The sequence below is a fragment of the Hyaloscypha bicolor genome (genome assembly GCF_002865645.1).
Source record: "Hyaloscypha bicolor E unplaced genomic scaffold K444scaffold_37, whole genome shotgun sequence".
Lineage (NCBI taxonomy): Eukaryota > Fungi > Ascomycota > Leotiomycetes > Helotiales > Hyaloscyphaceae > Hyaloscypha > Hyaloscypha bicolor.
Window position 1 is genome coordinate 103,499 of NW_020194539.1, and position 17,938 is coordinate 121,436.

Here is a 17,938-nt window from a genome sequence, read left to right on the forward strand (position 1 = left end):
ATTAGGCCTAGTATTACTTAGTAAGCAAGTATAAAAGTAATAACCTCTTTTTTATTTTCTAGTAATTATTTATTATTTTATAAATAATATTATTATAAAATAATAATACTCATATTAATTAATACTTTAAAATTATAAGAGTATTTATAATTAAAAGAATAAGAGAAAAGATATTAATTATTTAATTGTCTTTAAAATATATTAAAAAGATTATATATTCTTTTTTTAATAATAATTATAATTAATTAACTTTAATTATTTCTTAATATATTAATTAAAATAACTTATTACTTATTGAGATAAAAATAAGATAAGAATCTTAGAATTCGAAAATATAAGAAAAATAAAAATTTAAGCATTAGTTCTTTAATTAAGAGACTATTAATTTAATAAAGCTTTTATTAAAAAATTAAAGTTAGAGAGCAAAAAATAAACTAAATAAACTAAAAATAAATAATATAAGTAATATTAGAAATTATATGTCTTTCTTATTTAAGTTATATCCCTTATTTATTGCTTTTATAATTCAAGAGAAATAATATTAGACCTAATTTAAACATGTTATAAATAATAAAGCAGTGGTATTTTCGCATATATTCAAGACGCTAATAGCATACGAAAATTCTGGTATTGAACTATCCAATGATCACATTAAAGTCGCCCAACTGGTAAGTTCCAAGGCATTTCAAGCATGGCGCTGGAGGTAAGACTAGAACCTTCTTCCCTTGTTGAATGCTTGCCGCGACAGCAGCTAATCGGGCTTGCCAATTACCGGTAGTCATGAAAATCCCTCTTGAGTTGGGAAAGTCCAAAAATTCATCCCAGCAGTCGATAGATACCAGAGAATTTTGAAGCCAGCCTTCTTGAGGAATAGACACTGTAGAAAGTGTGCTCGATGACGCAACAGATGCACAAGTATGCGGGCATCCTTGGAGCATAGCATATCTCCTGTTCCCGCATAGATTCATAATATCAAGTTCTCCTAGAGCCTTTCCGCGGTCATCGAGAGATACGAGGGCCTCGACTAAAACAACTGGAGTGTCTCTCAGGCCCCGCCAACCTACATCAATGGGCATCTCAAAATCTGTGAAAGATAGATGCAACGAAGTTCCTATAAAAGAGTTTCGAAATTCGCCTTTGAAGGGAAAATGGTTAATCAAGCGCCACGATGCGAGACTGTATTCTTTCAATCTTGGCTTTGCTGGGGAGACTAAAAACGCCATCCCAGGACGGCCCAGGTTTCCAAGGACTCGTTTGATATGCAGCTTTGATGAGTTCACCGTTGGATCAGCCAATAACGCCGAATCAACAAAAATTGAATCTCCAGATGATAAGGCGAACACTCCTCGAAGGGATTTGGGTACGACATCGAATTGTCCAGACTCGAACATAGCTAAACAAGCAAAGCATCGCTCCAAATAAGCAACGGGGCCTGGGTTCAGAGAAGCATCAAACAACTCCGGGGGAGACCACTCCGGTAGACTTTCTGAGCCTCGGTTTGAAGTGATATTGGGGGTGGACATCCGAGCGTCCCGCGAAGTGGACTTGAATACACTTTCGCGGGAGGTGCTAAGCCCATGGGTCCATCGAAGTGTAGGTATTGTTAGGTTAAGTATTTCAAGGTTCACCGTGGCCCCGTCGAGTTTCTCGTATATCGAAGTCGCAAAGTCCAAGGCGGCAATACTGCAGTCCAATGACGGTGAGTGTAAGAAAATATTCCGTAGATACGCCATTAGATTGTCGTTGCAAAACGGCTCAGCAAGTATGGCATCAATATCATCCAATGAAGCGGTTGCGCTAGGGTTGAAAAATTCTTCCGTTTCCGTCTCTACAATTGCTGGTACACCAGGATTGGCCTGTTTGGAACTGCCCGCTTGTGTGTTTCGCTTAATTTGGACGCATTCTCGCTTGAATAAAGACACCACTGACGGATCTCCGATCAGATATTCAAAAACTATCGTCTCCGACTGCCCATTCTTATTCGATTTGCATAGCTTGAAACGCAAATTATTAATTTCTTCGAACACATCGTGAACAAGTTGGCAATCTTCTCCTTCTTTACTCACGAGGGTTTGCGCCAGACGGTTGTAGCAGCCATGACAATACGGTCGTTTTGAGCAGCCCAGTCCGTTACTAGAGCATCTGAAAGACACAACAGAACGAGAATTCTTGCAGGCGAATCCGCTAGAGTGACAGAATTCCGTGCATGGCTCGCCGTTGACATTGCAACAACAACCATCAAGTGAACCCTGCATGCAAGAACAATCTCTGCCCTCACATGCTATCTTAGGATTGTCATAGCTTGCGACTATCCAGCGGACATGACCGTCTGCCATATTCTCAGCCTCACCACGAGATCTCTTGAGAGATTTTCGTGCAACGGGAAGTGCGGATGCATATCCATAGGCAGCAACTTCGTCATTAACCTTGGGTTCGGTCAAGAATCGGATCATGAGGTCATCAGAGGAGCATTTCAGCCCTTGTGCAATATGTCGAAGGGCGGTTATTTTTTTCATTGGTCCGAGGCCGGGCAACCCTTTAGTGTCTTCTTTGAACATCCCAAGTAGAACGGAGAAATCATTCAACTGAAAATAGGGCGGCAGGTTGGTGTCGTATTCGGAAAGGAAACGCTTGCCTCTCCTGCTGCCTAGGTGGAACAATTTGGTCACTTGCTCTCGTTCCCAGCCTTCCGCTTCTTGGTATCTGTTGGCAGCTTTGGAAATCAAATCCAGCCAACGCACTGGAATCCCGGATGAGTTGACACGTTTCGTAAGACGATTGATAAATTCACATGACTGGTCGATGCCAAGATGGGTTTGGGACCACGGTCCGATAAGGATGCCGAGAATGACGACCCAGAGCTCGTCGATGGTGACCCGAGAGGTGTCGGATGCCATTCTGCGTTCTGCTATTTCGGGAGGCGCATAATATCGCATCCGTGCGAGAGGCAGGGACCAGTACACGCCCTCTCGGTCAGTGGATGACTGTTGACCAGAAATTGTGATGATGGCGCCATTCATGAGCGCATCTTTCTGGTCCACTTCCTTGGGTTGATCAACCAAGATATGCATGTTGGGGTAAAGATGCCAAGACGATATTGCGAGAAGAATGGATCCGTCCTGAACTCTCTGGGGCATCCCTTGGACAAGACGCTCCATTGCCTCCATCGCAGAGATCCACGCATTCATGACGCTTTCGTATGGCTCATTGCTGGAGTTCACCGGCATTCTGATATTGTTCATAATAAGCGTGAGTTGAGTCTGCTGCAACCGCTTGATTGAATCCGCTGTATGAAGCCAGGATCGGGCGCTGGCGTCCCATGCAGCGAGTTGCTCACGAGTGACAATTTGCTGTGCCGCCATGACCGAGGCGGTATCAGTTGCACTCCCGCTGTTGAAGCTTGACAATATTTCCTGTTTTCTTTTCTCAACCAACTCTACCCATAGCGAGATTGCCTCGTGGCTCTTCCAAATCCTCGCGAGCAGACACGATAGGAGATGGACGGCTAGGGCTCCACTCCCAGAAGTTGCCCCGGCCCAAATATTAGTTCCGTCAGCACCCATTTGAGCACCAAATATGGCCCCTTCTGGGAAACTCTGAGCATTCTCTGCCATGGTTGCGCAAATCTCAGATACTCGCTTGCCGTAGGCATCGATGAGGTGAGGAACTCGGGTGAGCTTGGAGTCAAATAATGCCCCGAGCCTGCGTGCAGTAATGTGAGACTGTCCTGATTCCGCTTCTGCTCGGCGATTAGCTGACAGAGCGGCACCCAGACCTTGGTACTCCTTTGGTGCCTCCATCTTTAGCAAGGTGAAGTCGATGTTGAAGGCAGCGGCCGCAATGGTGAGTTCATTCGGGATGGAAATAGCGACAGCGCTGATCTTTCCCATGGAAGCCATTCTGCGCAAAATGTAAGGTTGCGAATTCAGTTCATAAGCTTGAGCACTACCTGAGGTACCTTAGTTGAAAGAGGTGCCTTTAAAATCTGGGTTCAGGCAGAATATGACACAAGTGCACAACTTGACGGGTGCTGTGAGGCTTTGAGCTAGGACACCTGTGATAAATGCTGGACGTTGCGGCTACTACCTTGCGTATGGCGTGATCAGGGCGGGGGGATGCACAGTTCGATGAGTGGGTGAAAGAAGAGACGGATATAATGATGAAACGAACAATAGTCGTGGCGGAGGGGCTTGGAGCACAGAGGAACTTCGAAGCTAGTGGGGGCGAGAGGGTTTACCAGTGACCAGTCGAACGCCCACCCACTCAACCGCTCAAATCCAATTTGGTCACAACAATACTGTAATTTGGAGAAAGCAAGGTCATATCTGGGCTATTCGAAGTATTCTTCAAAATCCGTGAAGTTTTTAGAATTTTCTGAGCAATTTAAAAAGATTCAAATTTTTAATGTTCTGATAAGCGGTTGAGAGGAGAAGGATGACCCTACTCAGCGCTTACTCTACAACGAAACCACCTGTGATGACTGGCAAATCCGCATAATCTGCCGCAAATATCACATGAGAGGAAATGCGGCCAAAACGAGTAAGTAAGCTAGAGATCGGCAAAGGACTACTAAAAGTCGAGGTATTCCCTTCTCCTTTACTCTCTAGCTTAGTATTTTCAATACATGACATTCTTTGAACTTTGTGCTTTGACAATTGCATTGATCCCGTCGTCACGTGGACCTTGGTTTCTATGGTTCTCTCTTCTCATCTTCATATGATTGTATATTTGCCAATTATAAAGTTATGTGAATGAGGGGTTTGGCAAGTCAAGTGATCTGTGACTAAAGGGTTCGTTGGGGATTATGAGGCATACAAATTTGATGGGAGGAGCACGCTTAGATGCGGTACTAACTTGTGATAAGTTACTCGTTAGGTGACCTCTGCCCGAGACATGGTAGTACGAGGCTAGCCCGAGGAAGAATTCTCAGCACATGCCTGAGCTAGGCAATCTCATCCGTAATGTCGGATAGGAGGCCGACAATGTGTTCTTGTGCCTTGGAAACCAGCAATTGTCGATTCGCGAGAGGATTCGCGACTATGCAATTCGTGGTTCTCTCTGCAGGAACTTCACAACAGACACATTAAGGAGCTGCCAGCGAAGCAGTAAATTGACTATGGCGTTTGCGATATTAGGCTGTTGCATCGGATGCATCTACTGAACCACGCAGAGAGATCTCATAGAATTGTCTCACGGCATACTGCTTGATATTAGCACCACATAACACACAGTTTAATTTCTTTCACTGGTACGGGGAAACGGGGTCGATGTATTTCCAGTGTGGGAAAAAAACTACTCAAGCTACTCAAGCAACTCTAGAGTAGCCTTGAGTAGAGTAGAGTAGAGTTCATTTCCCGCGACTTTTGACAAGTGACTATTATATTAGCCCCATTTGTGGTTTATTTACTTTTTATACATAATTATTATCTTAGCCTTATTTATAGGTTATTACGTTAATATTATCTCAGACTATATGGAGGTCACGGTTAAAAGAAATAAGACACGCTAGTCACGCTATCTTTAGTAATACTAAGGGCCAAAATGCCAATGTTAATGTGAAGTTTTTAATACTTAATGCTAGTTATGAGACATAGCTTGTTTGTTGCCACAAGCGCAAAGGCCAGTTCGAGGTAGGAACCAAACCATGGATTAACAACCCAGTACATATCAAGTAGTAACATTGTCGTGTAAGTAGTTGTGATACTCTCAGCATACCGGTAACGAGGGTCTGATGGGTCTGAATGTATATATGTTGATCAGGAAATTTCCCACACAAACTGTAATTAACTGATAGAGACCTTAGCCTCACACCTAATATGCACATATCAAATACACTAAACCTCAGCTAACCAGCTCGTGGCGCGCCGGCTGTACAGCACCGTCGACCTCGACGTAGCCGTGATGCGGACTAGTCTCCAGAGGCGTGCTGTCCGCCTCCATGAAGCCTGGTTTAAACACGTAACTCAAAGGGGCGGCCGTATTTGATGCCGGAGTTGAATGCAGCTCACTAGCGCCAGCCGCCTCCGCGTATTGCATATTTCCGGGAGCCGCTAACGCCGGCGCTTGTGTGGGCGGGGTGCGCTTGTGATGTTTGACAAGGAAGAACACAACGCCTATGATCATGGCGAGCGCGGCCACGCCAACGCCAGCGCCGAGTCCGGCTTTGGCGCCCGTGCTGAGGTGGCCGCTGGCGGCTGCTGCGGAGGTGGTTGCAGTCGAAAGCTGGTATTGCAGCGCGAAGATTCGGTTTACAATCACAACAACAGTAGTCCCTGTGGCGGTGGAGTTGGGCGCAGTAAGGTCGTACACCGGAGTTGTCACACAAGGCACATTATTGCCCAGTGAGCTTGAGTACACTGACCAGCCTCTAAACAGTTAAGTTAGTTACATGTTAACAGACGCCCTTGGTTTTACTGACGAGGGACAACAGGCTGTATTTGAGATGGTCGAATACCCGCTAGGACATGCACTAAGGACAGCTCCGACGTTTATATTATAGGGGCAACAGGACGGGTTGTTCGGCGCGCAGCCGATCAGCGGGAAGGATGTTGTGGTAGCAGAGGCTATCACAGAGGTAAAGGTTGGCGACCCACAGCCAGCAGTTAGAACGTCAGATGCTAGTGCTGAGGTTGAAGAGCCAGCCGAAGCAGCTGTCGTGGTAGGGCCAGCGTCCGCTATTCCGGTATAAAAGATAGTTGTAGAGGTGCCGCACACGATGGACCCGTCAGTTAGGTCGGGTTGTCCGACTCTGCAGAATTGTCAGTAAATGTGGAATAGGATGGGGAGGGAGCACTGACGATGCGCATACAGCAGAACCTCGATATAACGATATCAATTTTAGCGCCTTTTTCTAACGATATACCGAGGTATCGTTAAATCAAGGATCACGTGCACATATAAAAAATAAGGAAGAACTAAAGATATATAAAGAACCTCTCAATCCTAACGCCTCACTACTTGTAAAGTACCTCCTGAAAGCTCTAAATAAGCCTGCTTTGCTTTTCCCACGTTCCTTTGGATAAACGTAGCTTTCAAAGCGTTAAGCTTACATATAACCTCACTTTGTCCATCCTCCTGTTACTTCTCATAAAGATTTACCAAATCAAGTGCAGCTATTACTTCAGCTAGCTTCACTTTCTTAATCTCTTTCTCCTGCTCCTCCCCCTCCCCCTCCCCCTCTATATTAGACTAAGTATCCCCTGAACCTCCACGAGCATAGCGATTTACAATTACCTCTAGCGTTACACTCTCTTCTTCCATGATTGCCTGGTTAATTAGTATAATAAATTGGCTAATGGGAAGAGGATCGTTGAATTGGGTAGTACTCTAAATGGCTAATTAAAGGGCTTTAATAGTTTCCTTGTCTTTTGCTTATTAAGTAGCCTATTCCTCGTCCAGTTTACTATAGGCATCGAGATCTTTACTAAGAAGAGGTTTTGCGATAAGACTTGATTTGTACCAGTAATTAGTAATTATAGAAGTTTTAATGTGGTTATTCCAAGTATATACTATCCAGTTAATCGCATGGAGTAGAGTAACTGTTTTATTGGGATCCTTATTCGTTTCAAATTACTTAATTATATAGCTAACCCATTACTTGCAATAATAAAGCTTAAAGGTATTAATAATGCCCTAATCTGCCAGTTACTAATATAATATCGTATTAAGAGATAGCCATTCTACTTGTATATAAGAGAGAGCTCGTTTTTCACTAATAAGATTAATGCCATATTCATATCCTGAGAAGTTGTCTATAAAAAGAAGGATATACCGGCCTTGAGCAGAATACTTATAATTAAGCTAATAGAGGTATTTTATATAGATAATACTAGTTATCTACTTGGAATTATTATATTGGTATTATATACCCAAAAGTCGACGATTAATATACTTAAAGTATTAAGGGTTCTTACTCTTCCTAATTAATTAAGGCTCTTACTTATTAGTACCTGTAGTATTAACCGTAAGAGCAAGAGTAATTCGCTCTTTGCTTCTTTTGCCCCTATTACTAGCCTTAGTTACTAGTATATAATTTGGTAATATTTTCTAGTATAAACTAGTCTTATTTATATTCAAGACATTCTCAGGAGGGTATATGGCTACCAGGTCTCGATTTTCCTGTATTTGCTTGATATTTTCAGGGCTTTTAATATCTGCCATATTGCCTTTGCTATAGTAAATATATTCCTTAATATGGAAGCGATTCTTAAAGTTAGTTAACTACCTATTAGACTATTTAGGCTCTGGTTACTCGTAATATTAGGGGAGAAGGTACCAGATTTCATATGCCTTTTACTTGAGAATATCGCCCGTAATTATTACTTTTTACTACTATATCTTCTGCTATTATTTAAAGAGTACTAATTCAAGATCAGGCTAATTAGATTGGCTCGAATATTGACCCGTAAGGCTTATATCTTTTCGTATATTAGTATTAAGGTAATTGAATTGAGTACTGAGGCTAAAGGAAACAGTGGATTAGTTGATTTTGTAGTGGAACTCGTCCTGGAATCATTTAATAAGATTAGTATATATAGCTTTAGGATGGGATTGCTTGTGCCTCCGTAGCGCTCGGCGATCAGCTTCTATTATGCCTCTTCGTCTCTTTTTGGGCTGTTCAGGGGCTAGAGAACCAGAGGTAAGATTAAGGGGCTGTGATTCGGTGAGATCGAGAGCCTGAGAGGTACCGGAGGGCCCTGGAATATTGATAAATTGATCCATTTTCAGGCTAAAGTAGGATAATATACTACCAAAAATTAAGGGTTGGGACCGAAAAACCTTACGATAATCGTAATGCCAAGGATATCGTAAGCCTAAGGCTAAAAAAGTGCAGGACCCTACGGCCGTATCGTATTACTAAGGATATCGCTATATCGGGGATCGCTATAGCGAGGTTCTGCTGTATAGATCTTGCAATCACACGTCCGGTTGAGAAGTCCGTAGCAGCGCAGCGCTCGTTGGCACAACACTCCACGTTGGTTAAGTAGCCTCCTTGATCTGGCCCGCAATAGCAGGATGTGGCCTGAATCCCCACGCCATAAGAATAAAAGCACGCTGGGTTGGCCTCTACGGCTGTGGTAACGCAACTGTTCTGTATCCTAGTCAGTACAGCCTCGTTTACAAAAATAATTTCACAAACCCAGCAACTAGGAAGGATATCGGCACCAGCTAAGCCTATCAAGCCAGCAGCCAGCAGCAAAAGATGCTGAGAATCACGCGCCATCATGTCGAGTGTCGTGAGCAATCATGAGATGGACAGACGTCGCCGGCAACTCCAGCACGAACGTCAGATTGCGTCTCGTGAACGATGTGCCGCTGAGGGAGAAGCGAAATAACTGTCTCATCGCTCCAGAAGCATTCAGGGGCTAACCGCCCAGACCAGCCACCGCCCATTTTTGCCAGATTGGGACACTAAAAGAATTGAGATTCTTTCAAAGTGCTCAAAAAAATTCTGAAGACCTCCGGGACTACTAAGGTGAAGTCACTGATCACGAATATCAACTTATTCTGTTTATTTTGGGTCGCCGGGGAATCAAGGTTTTGGGCGGTTGTGTTCCCCCCGAGATATCAATACGGGTGATTGGGCAATCGGCGCTCCCGATTGCCCAATCAAATCCCCCATTTCCTAATCGGGAGCCCGAATTATTGGTGTATTGGGGGGAACAGACAGAAAGCTACGAGAGACCATTGTCACGGGATTGTGCCGACATCCCTACCTTGTTCATCATGAGTAATCTATTACTCATCAATGATGTTTGTATCCCTTCGTTCCGGTGAGACATTGCCAGGCGCTAGCAAGGGGGGTGTGGCTGCACGCAAGCCTCACCTCGCTTTATTACGCTTCAAGAGGCTTGCGTGCAGCCACACCCCCCTTGCTAGCGCCTGGCAATGTCTCACCGGACAAAGGGATAGTCCCTTTCCCTCTACCAGCTCCGCATTTAATCATGTTCACCAGAACGGAGAGGGGCCGTCTGCAGGCCATCAATTCCACGTCGCATTGCCACAGCACTTCCGCGTGACTGAGAGCGCAGAAACCACCACAGTCGGTAAAATTTTCTGAGGACCTGAAACCATAGAAGTATCCACCCCCCAACCGCCCAAACCCCCATCCGCCCACCCCAAAAAAATCAATTTTTAATCAACCCTTTATTATAATTACAAATCCTATTAAATAATAACGTCCCATAGTATTTTCGATATCCTAACAAATTTATATTCATTTTAACCTTGTAATACGGCTAGAATCGCCCGTAAGGTAGTAAAAGGTAGGGGTTTTTTATATATACGTCCTACTAAAAATCCCCAAAAAAATTTGACCGCTACTTAAATAATGCTTATTTAACTACTATAATATACTTTACTACCACATAAATTAATTTCTAAATCTTTTGCCGCTTACCGAAATGCCTATTAAGAAAAATTACTATCCCGAATACAAGGGCAATCCCGACGAGGTCCCTAAAGTAGTAAGGCTTTAAATAGCCCACAACTATTATCTCGACTAAAATAAGAAGAAATTAATATGCCAAGTTACTAGGGAGTATAGAGTTCGTTAGGAAATACTTCGAGATTGAATTAAGGAAGCAAAACCAAAGGCAGAGGTTATAATAGTATAATAGCGGCTATTACTAATTAAGGAGGCAATAATCTAATAATATATTATGAAATTAGAAGTATAGGAATAGCTACTAATAGTTTATTAGATTCAGAAGATAGTAATTAAGTTACTAAAGGCATAAGATAAAGATTTAATTACGAACTCTCTTGAAATTAACTAGTATTAAGTGTTACGTGGCACCAGTCACGTGGTGCCACTACACGTGACTTAGCGTGTAGCCAGTGCTTTTAGCCGGGCGCACAGCCTTCAGCTCAATTCAAGCTCTTTATCACCACTGCAATATCACCTTATCGTGACATTAAGGTTTCCTTAATTACTATCCAGACCTTAAATCTCGAATTATTTCATTACTTAATAAAGACCGAGTTATTATAGAAAATCTAGAGCAGATTACAAGATATTTCGAGCTTTATTAAACGAAAAAAGCAGAGTATAATATATATAATAATAATATTTATAATATAAATAAAAAGGGGGTAATAATAGGGATTTTAACTAAAATACGAATTATTTACTCAAGGAAAACAAAGAAGCCAAAAATTATATAATAAGGTAGCCAAAAGTGGGTTTTATTAATTAAGTATATATTATTAAGTAAATAAGTTCTTAGTTCTTTTATTATTTTTAAGGCTAAGGTTTTTTATAAGAATTAGGTTAAGGCATTACTAAATAGCTATATCTGCGCCTCCGAAAAGAATTAGATAGATAATAAGCTTTATATTAAGTAATTTCAAAGGATATTTAAGCTAGAAATATTAGAAGTAAAAAAGAGAAAGTATAAAATATTTCTTTTTAATAGTTATAGTTCTTATATAACCCTAGAGATTATAAGATTCTATAAAGAGAAAAAGATTATTCTATTTTACTTTCTAGCTTACTTAATATATATTCTTTAATCTTATAATATAGGCATTTTCGGGCCTCTAGTATAGTTATACTATATATATCTTATAAATAAGACTTATTAGGGAAAAGGGTATTTAATTAATAAGATTAAGTTTCTAGAAATCCTATAGCTAGTACAAGCTAATGCCTTTAATTACTAGAATATTATATTCTTATAAAGGAAATATAGTCTTTTTCTATTTAATCCTAAAGTTATTATTAGCTAACTTCCTATTATAATATTATAAAGAGAAAAAAAGGCAGAAAAAACTCGAATATAAAAGCTATTACTTTTTATAATCTTTATAAGTTAACTAATTATTTCTAGTAATATAATTTCTTTGGTTATTATAACTTTCTAGAATATTACTAATATTAAGGCTATTCTTAAAGCTACTAATAAGATAAATAGTAAGATTAAGGTTATTACTAAATCTCAAGCTCGAATATAGTAAAATTAAGCTAAGATAAGGAAATAAATAGCTAATCTTTAGCTTATTATTTAAAAGTTAGTAAATTTAGCTACTATAGTACTTATAATAACTCTCTTATCCTAAGCTATAAATAAAGAGCTAATTAAAGTAGCTAATAATTATAAGAATTATAAGAAGATTTCGAAAAAAGATAAGAATAAGATTACGGATATAAGAGTTCTAAATATAGTATTAATAGAAAAGGTATTAGAAGCCAAGGTAATATAGAAGAAGAAAAGAAAGAAGGAGATTATAATATAGAAGAGATTAAAGGCTATTACTAGGTTATAGAAATCGCTTTATAATTATATGCTAAACGACTTTAGGAAATAAGGTCCTAATATATTTTAAGAAGTTAAGGATATTATTATGCTAGAGAACTGACTTTTAAAGCTATTAAAGATTTCAAAAACACTAAAATTCCGTTAGAAAAAAGCACTACTAATAAGCTCTCTAATCAAGTATATACTCTCTAAGATTAATTTCCCTAGTATTTTACTATTACCTGAAAAGCTATAATTAACTACTCTCTTATTTCCTCTTTTATTAAGTTTTATCTTTATTCTATTTCCCTTAATATAATAATTTCCTAAAAAGCCCAAAAAATAAAGAAAGACGAAGATAAAAGAGGTAGTTTATAAGGTAATTAAACTACTAGTAATAGTTACAAATAGCGGGAGAAAGAGTAAAAGGAGGCTATTTCATAATGAAGTTCTAATAAGAGCTCGGGCTAATTAAGGGAAAATATAAAGCTCAAGTTTTTTAAATAAATATATATTTTTCAGAAATTAAATAGTTATTTATTAATTAAACTTTAGTATTAGACCTATATAGTTACGTAACTTTATATAATTAGCTAGCTATAGAAAAGCCCTAAAGCCGGAAACTTATAAAGAGTCTTAATAGCTTTGGGATATCCGAACTATTACTAGTACCTAATATTTAAAAAGAGTATTCTATATTCCTATAATAAGTAACCTATTACAGATATACTTAATCTTTAATTTAAGCAGAAATCTAAGGGCTATACTTTATAATTCAAACTCTTAGAGTAATTAATATTTATAAGCCAGATTATATAATTTATAGGGAATTCTAGAGGTTTTAATTCCCAAAAACCGTTTGGGTTCTTATATTAAGTATATTTCCTAATAGTTCTAATATTTTAATATAATTCCCTAAGGGCTAAACTATTACTTATAAGGGAAATAAGAAAGCTAGTCTAGATATTATTAAATAAAGGGCCTCGAGCTTAAAGCTTAAGCTTAAAAAGTATAAAAAGCTTATAATTCTTCTAAAAATAACCCAAGCTTTAATAGGCTAGAAAAGTTTAAGTTTATTATATATTATTACTTATATAACCAGAAATAGAACTTAGGAACGGAACTAAAGAACGGGACTTGAGTTATATAGTATAACTTATATAACTCTTACTATAAACTCCTTGTTTGAATTAATTAGTTAAACTCATTTTTTAATACTAAGTTTTTATTAGGGCAACTTCCTGTTTCTAAAGGCTTTAGATAGAATAGCTAATAAGTTTCTTAGCTATTAGCTAAAACTTATTAGCTAGAAAATAGGCTCACAAGTAATAAATAAGATTACTAAGTAAAACTCTCCTAACTATAATACTAATATATTTTATTACTTTATAAAATAATTAGATATAAGAGCCTTATTAAATATAATATATCTCGAACTATAAGTAATATTTCGTAAGGTATAGGGAAAGTCTTAGTACTTAACTAGTATTATAGTCTAGCCTAAAGGCACTTGCTATTCTTTATATCTAACTTAATAGAAATAAGAAGTACTTATATTTTAATTTAAGAAATAATTAGGATTTTATATAGACTTAGAATAGCGGTTTGCTTTATAGAAAGAGAATGAACTAGATTACTTATACTATATTAATCTTTAGGAAAGCTTGTAATAAATACTATAACTTCTAAAATACTCTTAAGAAAGCTTTCCTAAACTAAAGTAGGCTAGTTTATAATCTTGAAAGATTTATAGGAAACTTATATACCCGAGAGTATAAGCGCTTAAGATAAATATTATTTAAGTTCTAATCTATAATAAAAGGAAAGTAAAATACGTAAAAGTATATAAAATAAAAGTAAAATAAAATATTCGGGTATTAGATAAATAGAAAGCCTAACTATAAATTATAAGAACTAGTACTAACTAGGCATATATATAAAGAAAGAACTTATTAAAGTTAGAGGTAAGATAAGGGAAAGATAAGAGAAACTAAAAAATAAGTTAGTATATATTTTATAAAAGTAAATAGGGAAATGTCTAAATAGCCTAAAGGCGAGAAATATATATTAAAGAAATTGAGATTAGAGGGAAAAGGGCTATTTCCTATAAGAATAAGTTAGAATATATTTCAAGATAAAGAATAGAAATACTTAGTAGCGGCCCGAAGGCTTTTATAAGTATTAAAGAAGAGGAGAAGGTATTAAAGAAGGAAAAGAGATATTAAAGAAAGAAAGGAGGAATCTAAATAGAAGTTAGCCTCTTTTTTAGAAGTTCGAGAAAGAGTACTCCTAAAGAGCCCGAAAGTATAAAAGGTATTATAGTAGGGATTTTACCCCTATTAGTTATATAGTTCTGTTATATAACCTCCGGACATTTATATAGTCCGTAGTCCGCTTATATTACCCCTCTCTCCTTCTTAGTTCTTAGAAATCAATCAACCTTCACTCTCTAATTTCACACCTCACTCGTATATTGTAATCCCATACTATGGAAGCCTATTCTTTATTCCTATATTACTTCGTGTTTTATATCCCTATTATAGTATCGGAAAAGAAAAGATATTAGAGAAGGAAAGAAGAAATCTAAAATTTAGCTTTTTAAGAAATAAGTGAGTTAAAGACTTATAGTATGGAAGTTCCGAATAAAAGTAATCCGGAAGTAGTAATTAAGTACTAGCTCTTAGTATTATTAGTAAAGGAGTTAAAGGAGGAGGAGTTCGGAAGAGAAGGGATTTAGAGAAAGAGGAAAAGGTTATAAGATAGTTAGATACTAGCTCTTAGTATTAATAGAGGTATTAATAAAGGTATTAATAGAGAAGGTATTAGTAGAGGGCAGAAGCTCTTGGTATTAATAGTAAAATCGAAAAAATATAGAAGAAAAATAGAGGTTTTAGAGTAAAGATAGAATAAAGTTATAGTTTTATAGAAAATAAAGGTACTAGTATAGGATATTATATTATTATATAATTCTATATTTACTTTTATTATTTATTAAGGATATATATCTCTTAGGGAAAATATTACTTAGAATTCTTAAGCCTCTCTAATTTAATAATTATATATTCGAAAAATAAGAAATAAATATAATTATATATACTAGAATAAAGGAATTTTTCTTATCTAAAAATTATAATTATAATATTACTAAATATAGAGATATAGAAGTTCATATAATAAGCTATATATAGAGATTTAAGAAGGCTTAAGCTACCTTAAATTATTTATAATTAGTAAAGTAAATTAGCTAATTATATAAGTTAAGTCTAATTTAATTATTATTAGTATATCTTAGCTTTTATAAATTAGTAAGATAAAGAATATTTATATCTTTATTTTTATAACTATAGTACCTAAAATTATAATTTTTTAATATTTAAATACATTTAATCTAGGGCTATTAAGTACTAATATTTTTATTTTTAGGTATTATTTATTATAAATTCATTCGGGTTTAAGTAATTATATTAAATATATATCTTTATATCCTAAAAGTAAATAATAAAGATATAGCCACACTAGTTTTAATTATAGCCTAAACCTTAACCTCCTTCCAAAAACAACTTTAATTCCAATATATAATACTATTACTAAAGCTCTTCTTTATTAAAAATATATTAAATATAGCTTTAAATAATAGCTCTAGTAAAGATAAAAGCGGCAGAAAAGGTAATAAAGGCGCAAATAAGCAAAAAGATAATATTTATAATATGCCCTCTAATAATTTAAACTTAGTCTATAATATTTTCTCTTATTACCATATTTAACTAATAAATCCCTTTACTTCTCGACTTTTGCCTTATATATAACTTCTTCTTTTTCCTCTTTCTTTTCTATAATAATACTTTAATCTTCTTATATTACCCGATAATACTACTAAAGTAGTAAAGCAAATTAATAATAAAGCTAAAGTTAGAGAGATAGAGCTATACTAGGGCAGGAAGCTAAAAGAATTAGAGAAAAGCAAGGTAAATCTAAAAATAAGCTTGGTATATACTCGCGGAACCAAATCCTTTCAAGCTTATATTACTTATAGTAATAAGAAGAGACCGAGAGGCCCTTTTAAACGCTATATAGTTATAGAAGGCGAATTTAATAGTGCTTATACAAATTACAGATATAATAATAATAGTAAAGTCTATATTTTCTATTAACTTAATACTAATTCTACCAAGTCTGGAAAGCCTCGCTCCGTATCTATAAAACCCTTTATACTAAAGCTTTGACTGCCTATAAGATATAGAAAGCGAGCATAAAAATAGATATAAGATTAGAAGATAAAGGGGAAGGAGATTATAGTAGAGAAGAAGAGTAAGGATACTAGAGAAAAAGAGGATAAAGGAAATATAAATAATTCGAGTAATATAGATAGTATAAAAAATACGGATAGTAAAAGAGATATATCTCGTAATTTATAGGACTTGCCTTACGGACCATATAAGCTAAAGGGAAATTAGAAGTAGTTAAGAATAAGGCATATATACTATACTTTAGGAGAATATTATAGCAGGAATAAATATAAATACTAGTATCTATATTAATTATAAATAGCTTTATTTTAGCCACTTCTCTATAAGTTATATATATATATACAAGTATAATAATAGTTTATAAGAAAGGAACCTCGATTTTAGTAATATAGTACGTATAAAGTAGAGTGCTACTATTCCTAATAATTTTTGGTGGGTAAGGCATAGCACACGCTAAAATCACAAAATCACTACCTTACGGGCGATTCTAGCCGCACTATAAGGTTAAAATAAATATAAATTTATCAGGATATCGAAAATACTATAGGACGTTATTATTTAATAGGATTTGTAATTATAATAAAGGGTTGATTAAAAATCGATTTTTTTGGGGTGGGCGGATGGGGGTTTGGGCGGTTGGCTAGTGGATACTTCTACCTGCCTGCTGATGAACTCTGACGAGGTTCTGTAATTGACACGCCCATGGACGATGGTTCTGCTTCCGACGATGTTCCCGAGCAGTCTGATGGGGAGTACGACAATCACTTAAGCCACTCTAGCTCAATCCCAACAGAAGACTAGCTTTTTCGGGATAGGGATTGACCTATATAGCCAGTGAGCGATGGTGTTGATAACGAGCCCCAAGTATCGTGCAATACTTTAATAATGTGTTAGTGTTCTTCGGTCCGAAACTTAGACGGCACTCACAACAAGTTTATAAAGCTCCATTTTGGCTGGATAAGCGGCCTGAAATACCAATACCGTATCAAACCTGGACAATCACCTCCGAAACCGGTAGACCACATGATCAAGAAGCCAGCTAGAACCAGAGCAAAGGTTGGGCTCTCGTTCGAAAGGTGTTATTCAGGGAGGGGAGGGCTCATATATATAATGGGATGAGAGACCTAATACATACGGGAAGCTATATACGGCAGGCTCGGCAAAAATACCTGAGGCATTGATACCGGTATCGATTCTACTGGTATTATTCAGGTATTACTAAGCATCGATACTATTAATACCGGAATCGATTCCTTCACCGCTTTCTACCCCGCACCCTTTAATTTTTACTCTCTTCACTTCTCTCACCTCACATCAGAATTCCATTTGGATCACACTCTCAAAATGTCTTCTTCGCATGAGCTAGACTCTTCCTTTATAGCTTCTGCTGCTTCAGTAGAGCTAGAATCAACTATAACTTCCCAGAGCCGAAAATGGAGAGCCGCTGTTTGG

The 17,938-nt window shown here is 37.1% G+C and overlaps 3 protein-coding genes across 3 annotated transcripts; 1 reads left to right on the forward strand and 2 right to left on the reverse strand.

Moving 5' to 3' along the window:
- Positions 1-635: 635 nt before the first annotated feature.
- On the reverse strand, positions 636-4,142 carry K444DRAFT_660512 (uncharacterized protein; the record flags this gene model as incomplete). Its single annotated transcript, XM_024886471.1, has 2 exons — positions 3,950-4,142; positions 636-3,900 (listed from the first exon to the last, which is right to left on the reverse strand). The coding sequence occupies exon 2, from the start codon at positions 3,897-3,899 to the stop codon at positions 636-638; it is 3,264 nt and encodes a 1,087-aa protein (XP_024741224.1). The 5' UTR covers position 3,900; positions 3,950-4,142.
- A 1,979-nt stretch (positions 4,143-6,121) lies between these two features.
- Positions 6,122-6,688, forward strand: K444DRAFT_626013 (uncharacterized protein; the record flags this gene model as incomplete). Its single annotated transcript, XM_024882594.1, has 2 exons — positions 6,122-6,295; positions 6,500-6,688. The coding sequence occupies 2 exons, from the start codon at positions 6,122-6,124 to the stop codon at positions 6,686-6,688; spliced, it is 363 nt and encodes a 120-aa protein (XP_024741225.1).
- Positions 6,689-17,209: 10,521 nt separating this feature from the next.
- On the reverse strand, positions 17,210-17,556 carry K444DRAFT_305648 (uncharacterized protein). Its single transcript, XM_024871762.1, has 2 exons — positions 17,414-17,556; positions 17,210-17,363 (listed from the first exon to the last, which is right to left on the reverse strand). The coding sequence occupies exons 1-2, from the start codon at positions 17,509-17,511 to the stop codon at positions 17,267-17,269; spliced, it is 195 nt and encodes a 64-aa protein (XP_024741226.1). The 5' UTR covers positions 17,512-17,556; the 3' UTR covers positions 17,210-17,266.
- Positions 17,557-17,938: the final 382 nt, after the last annotated feature.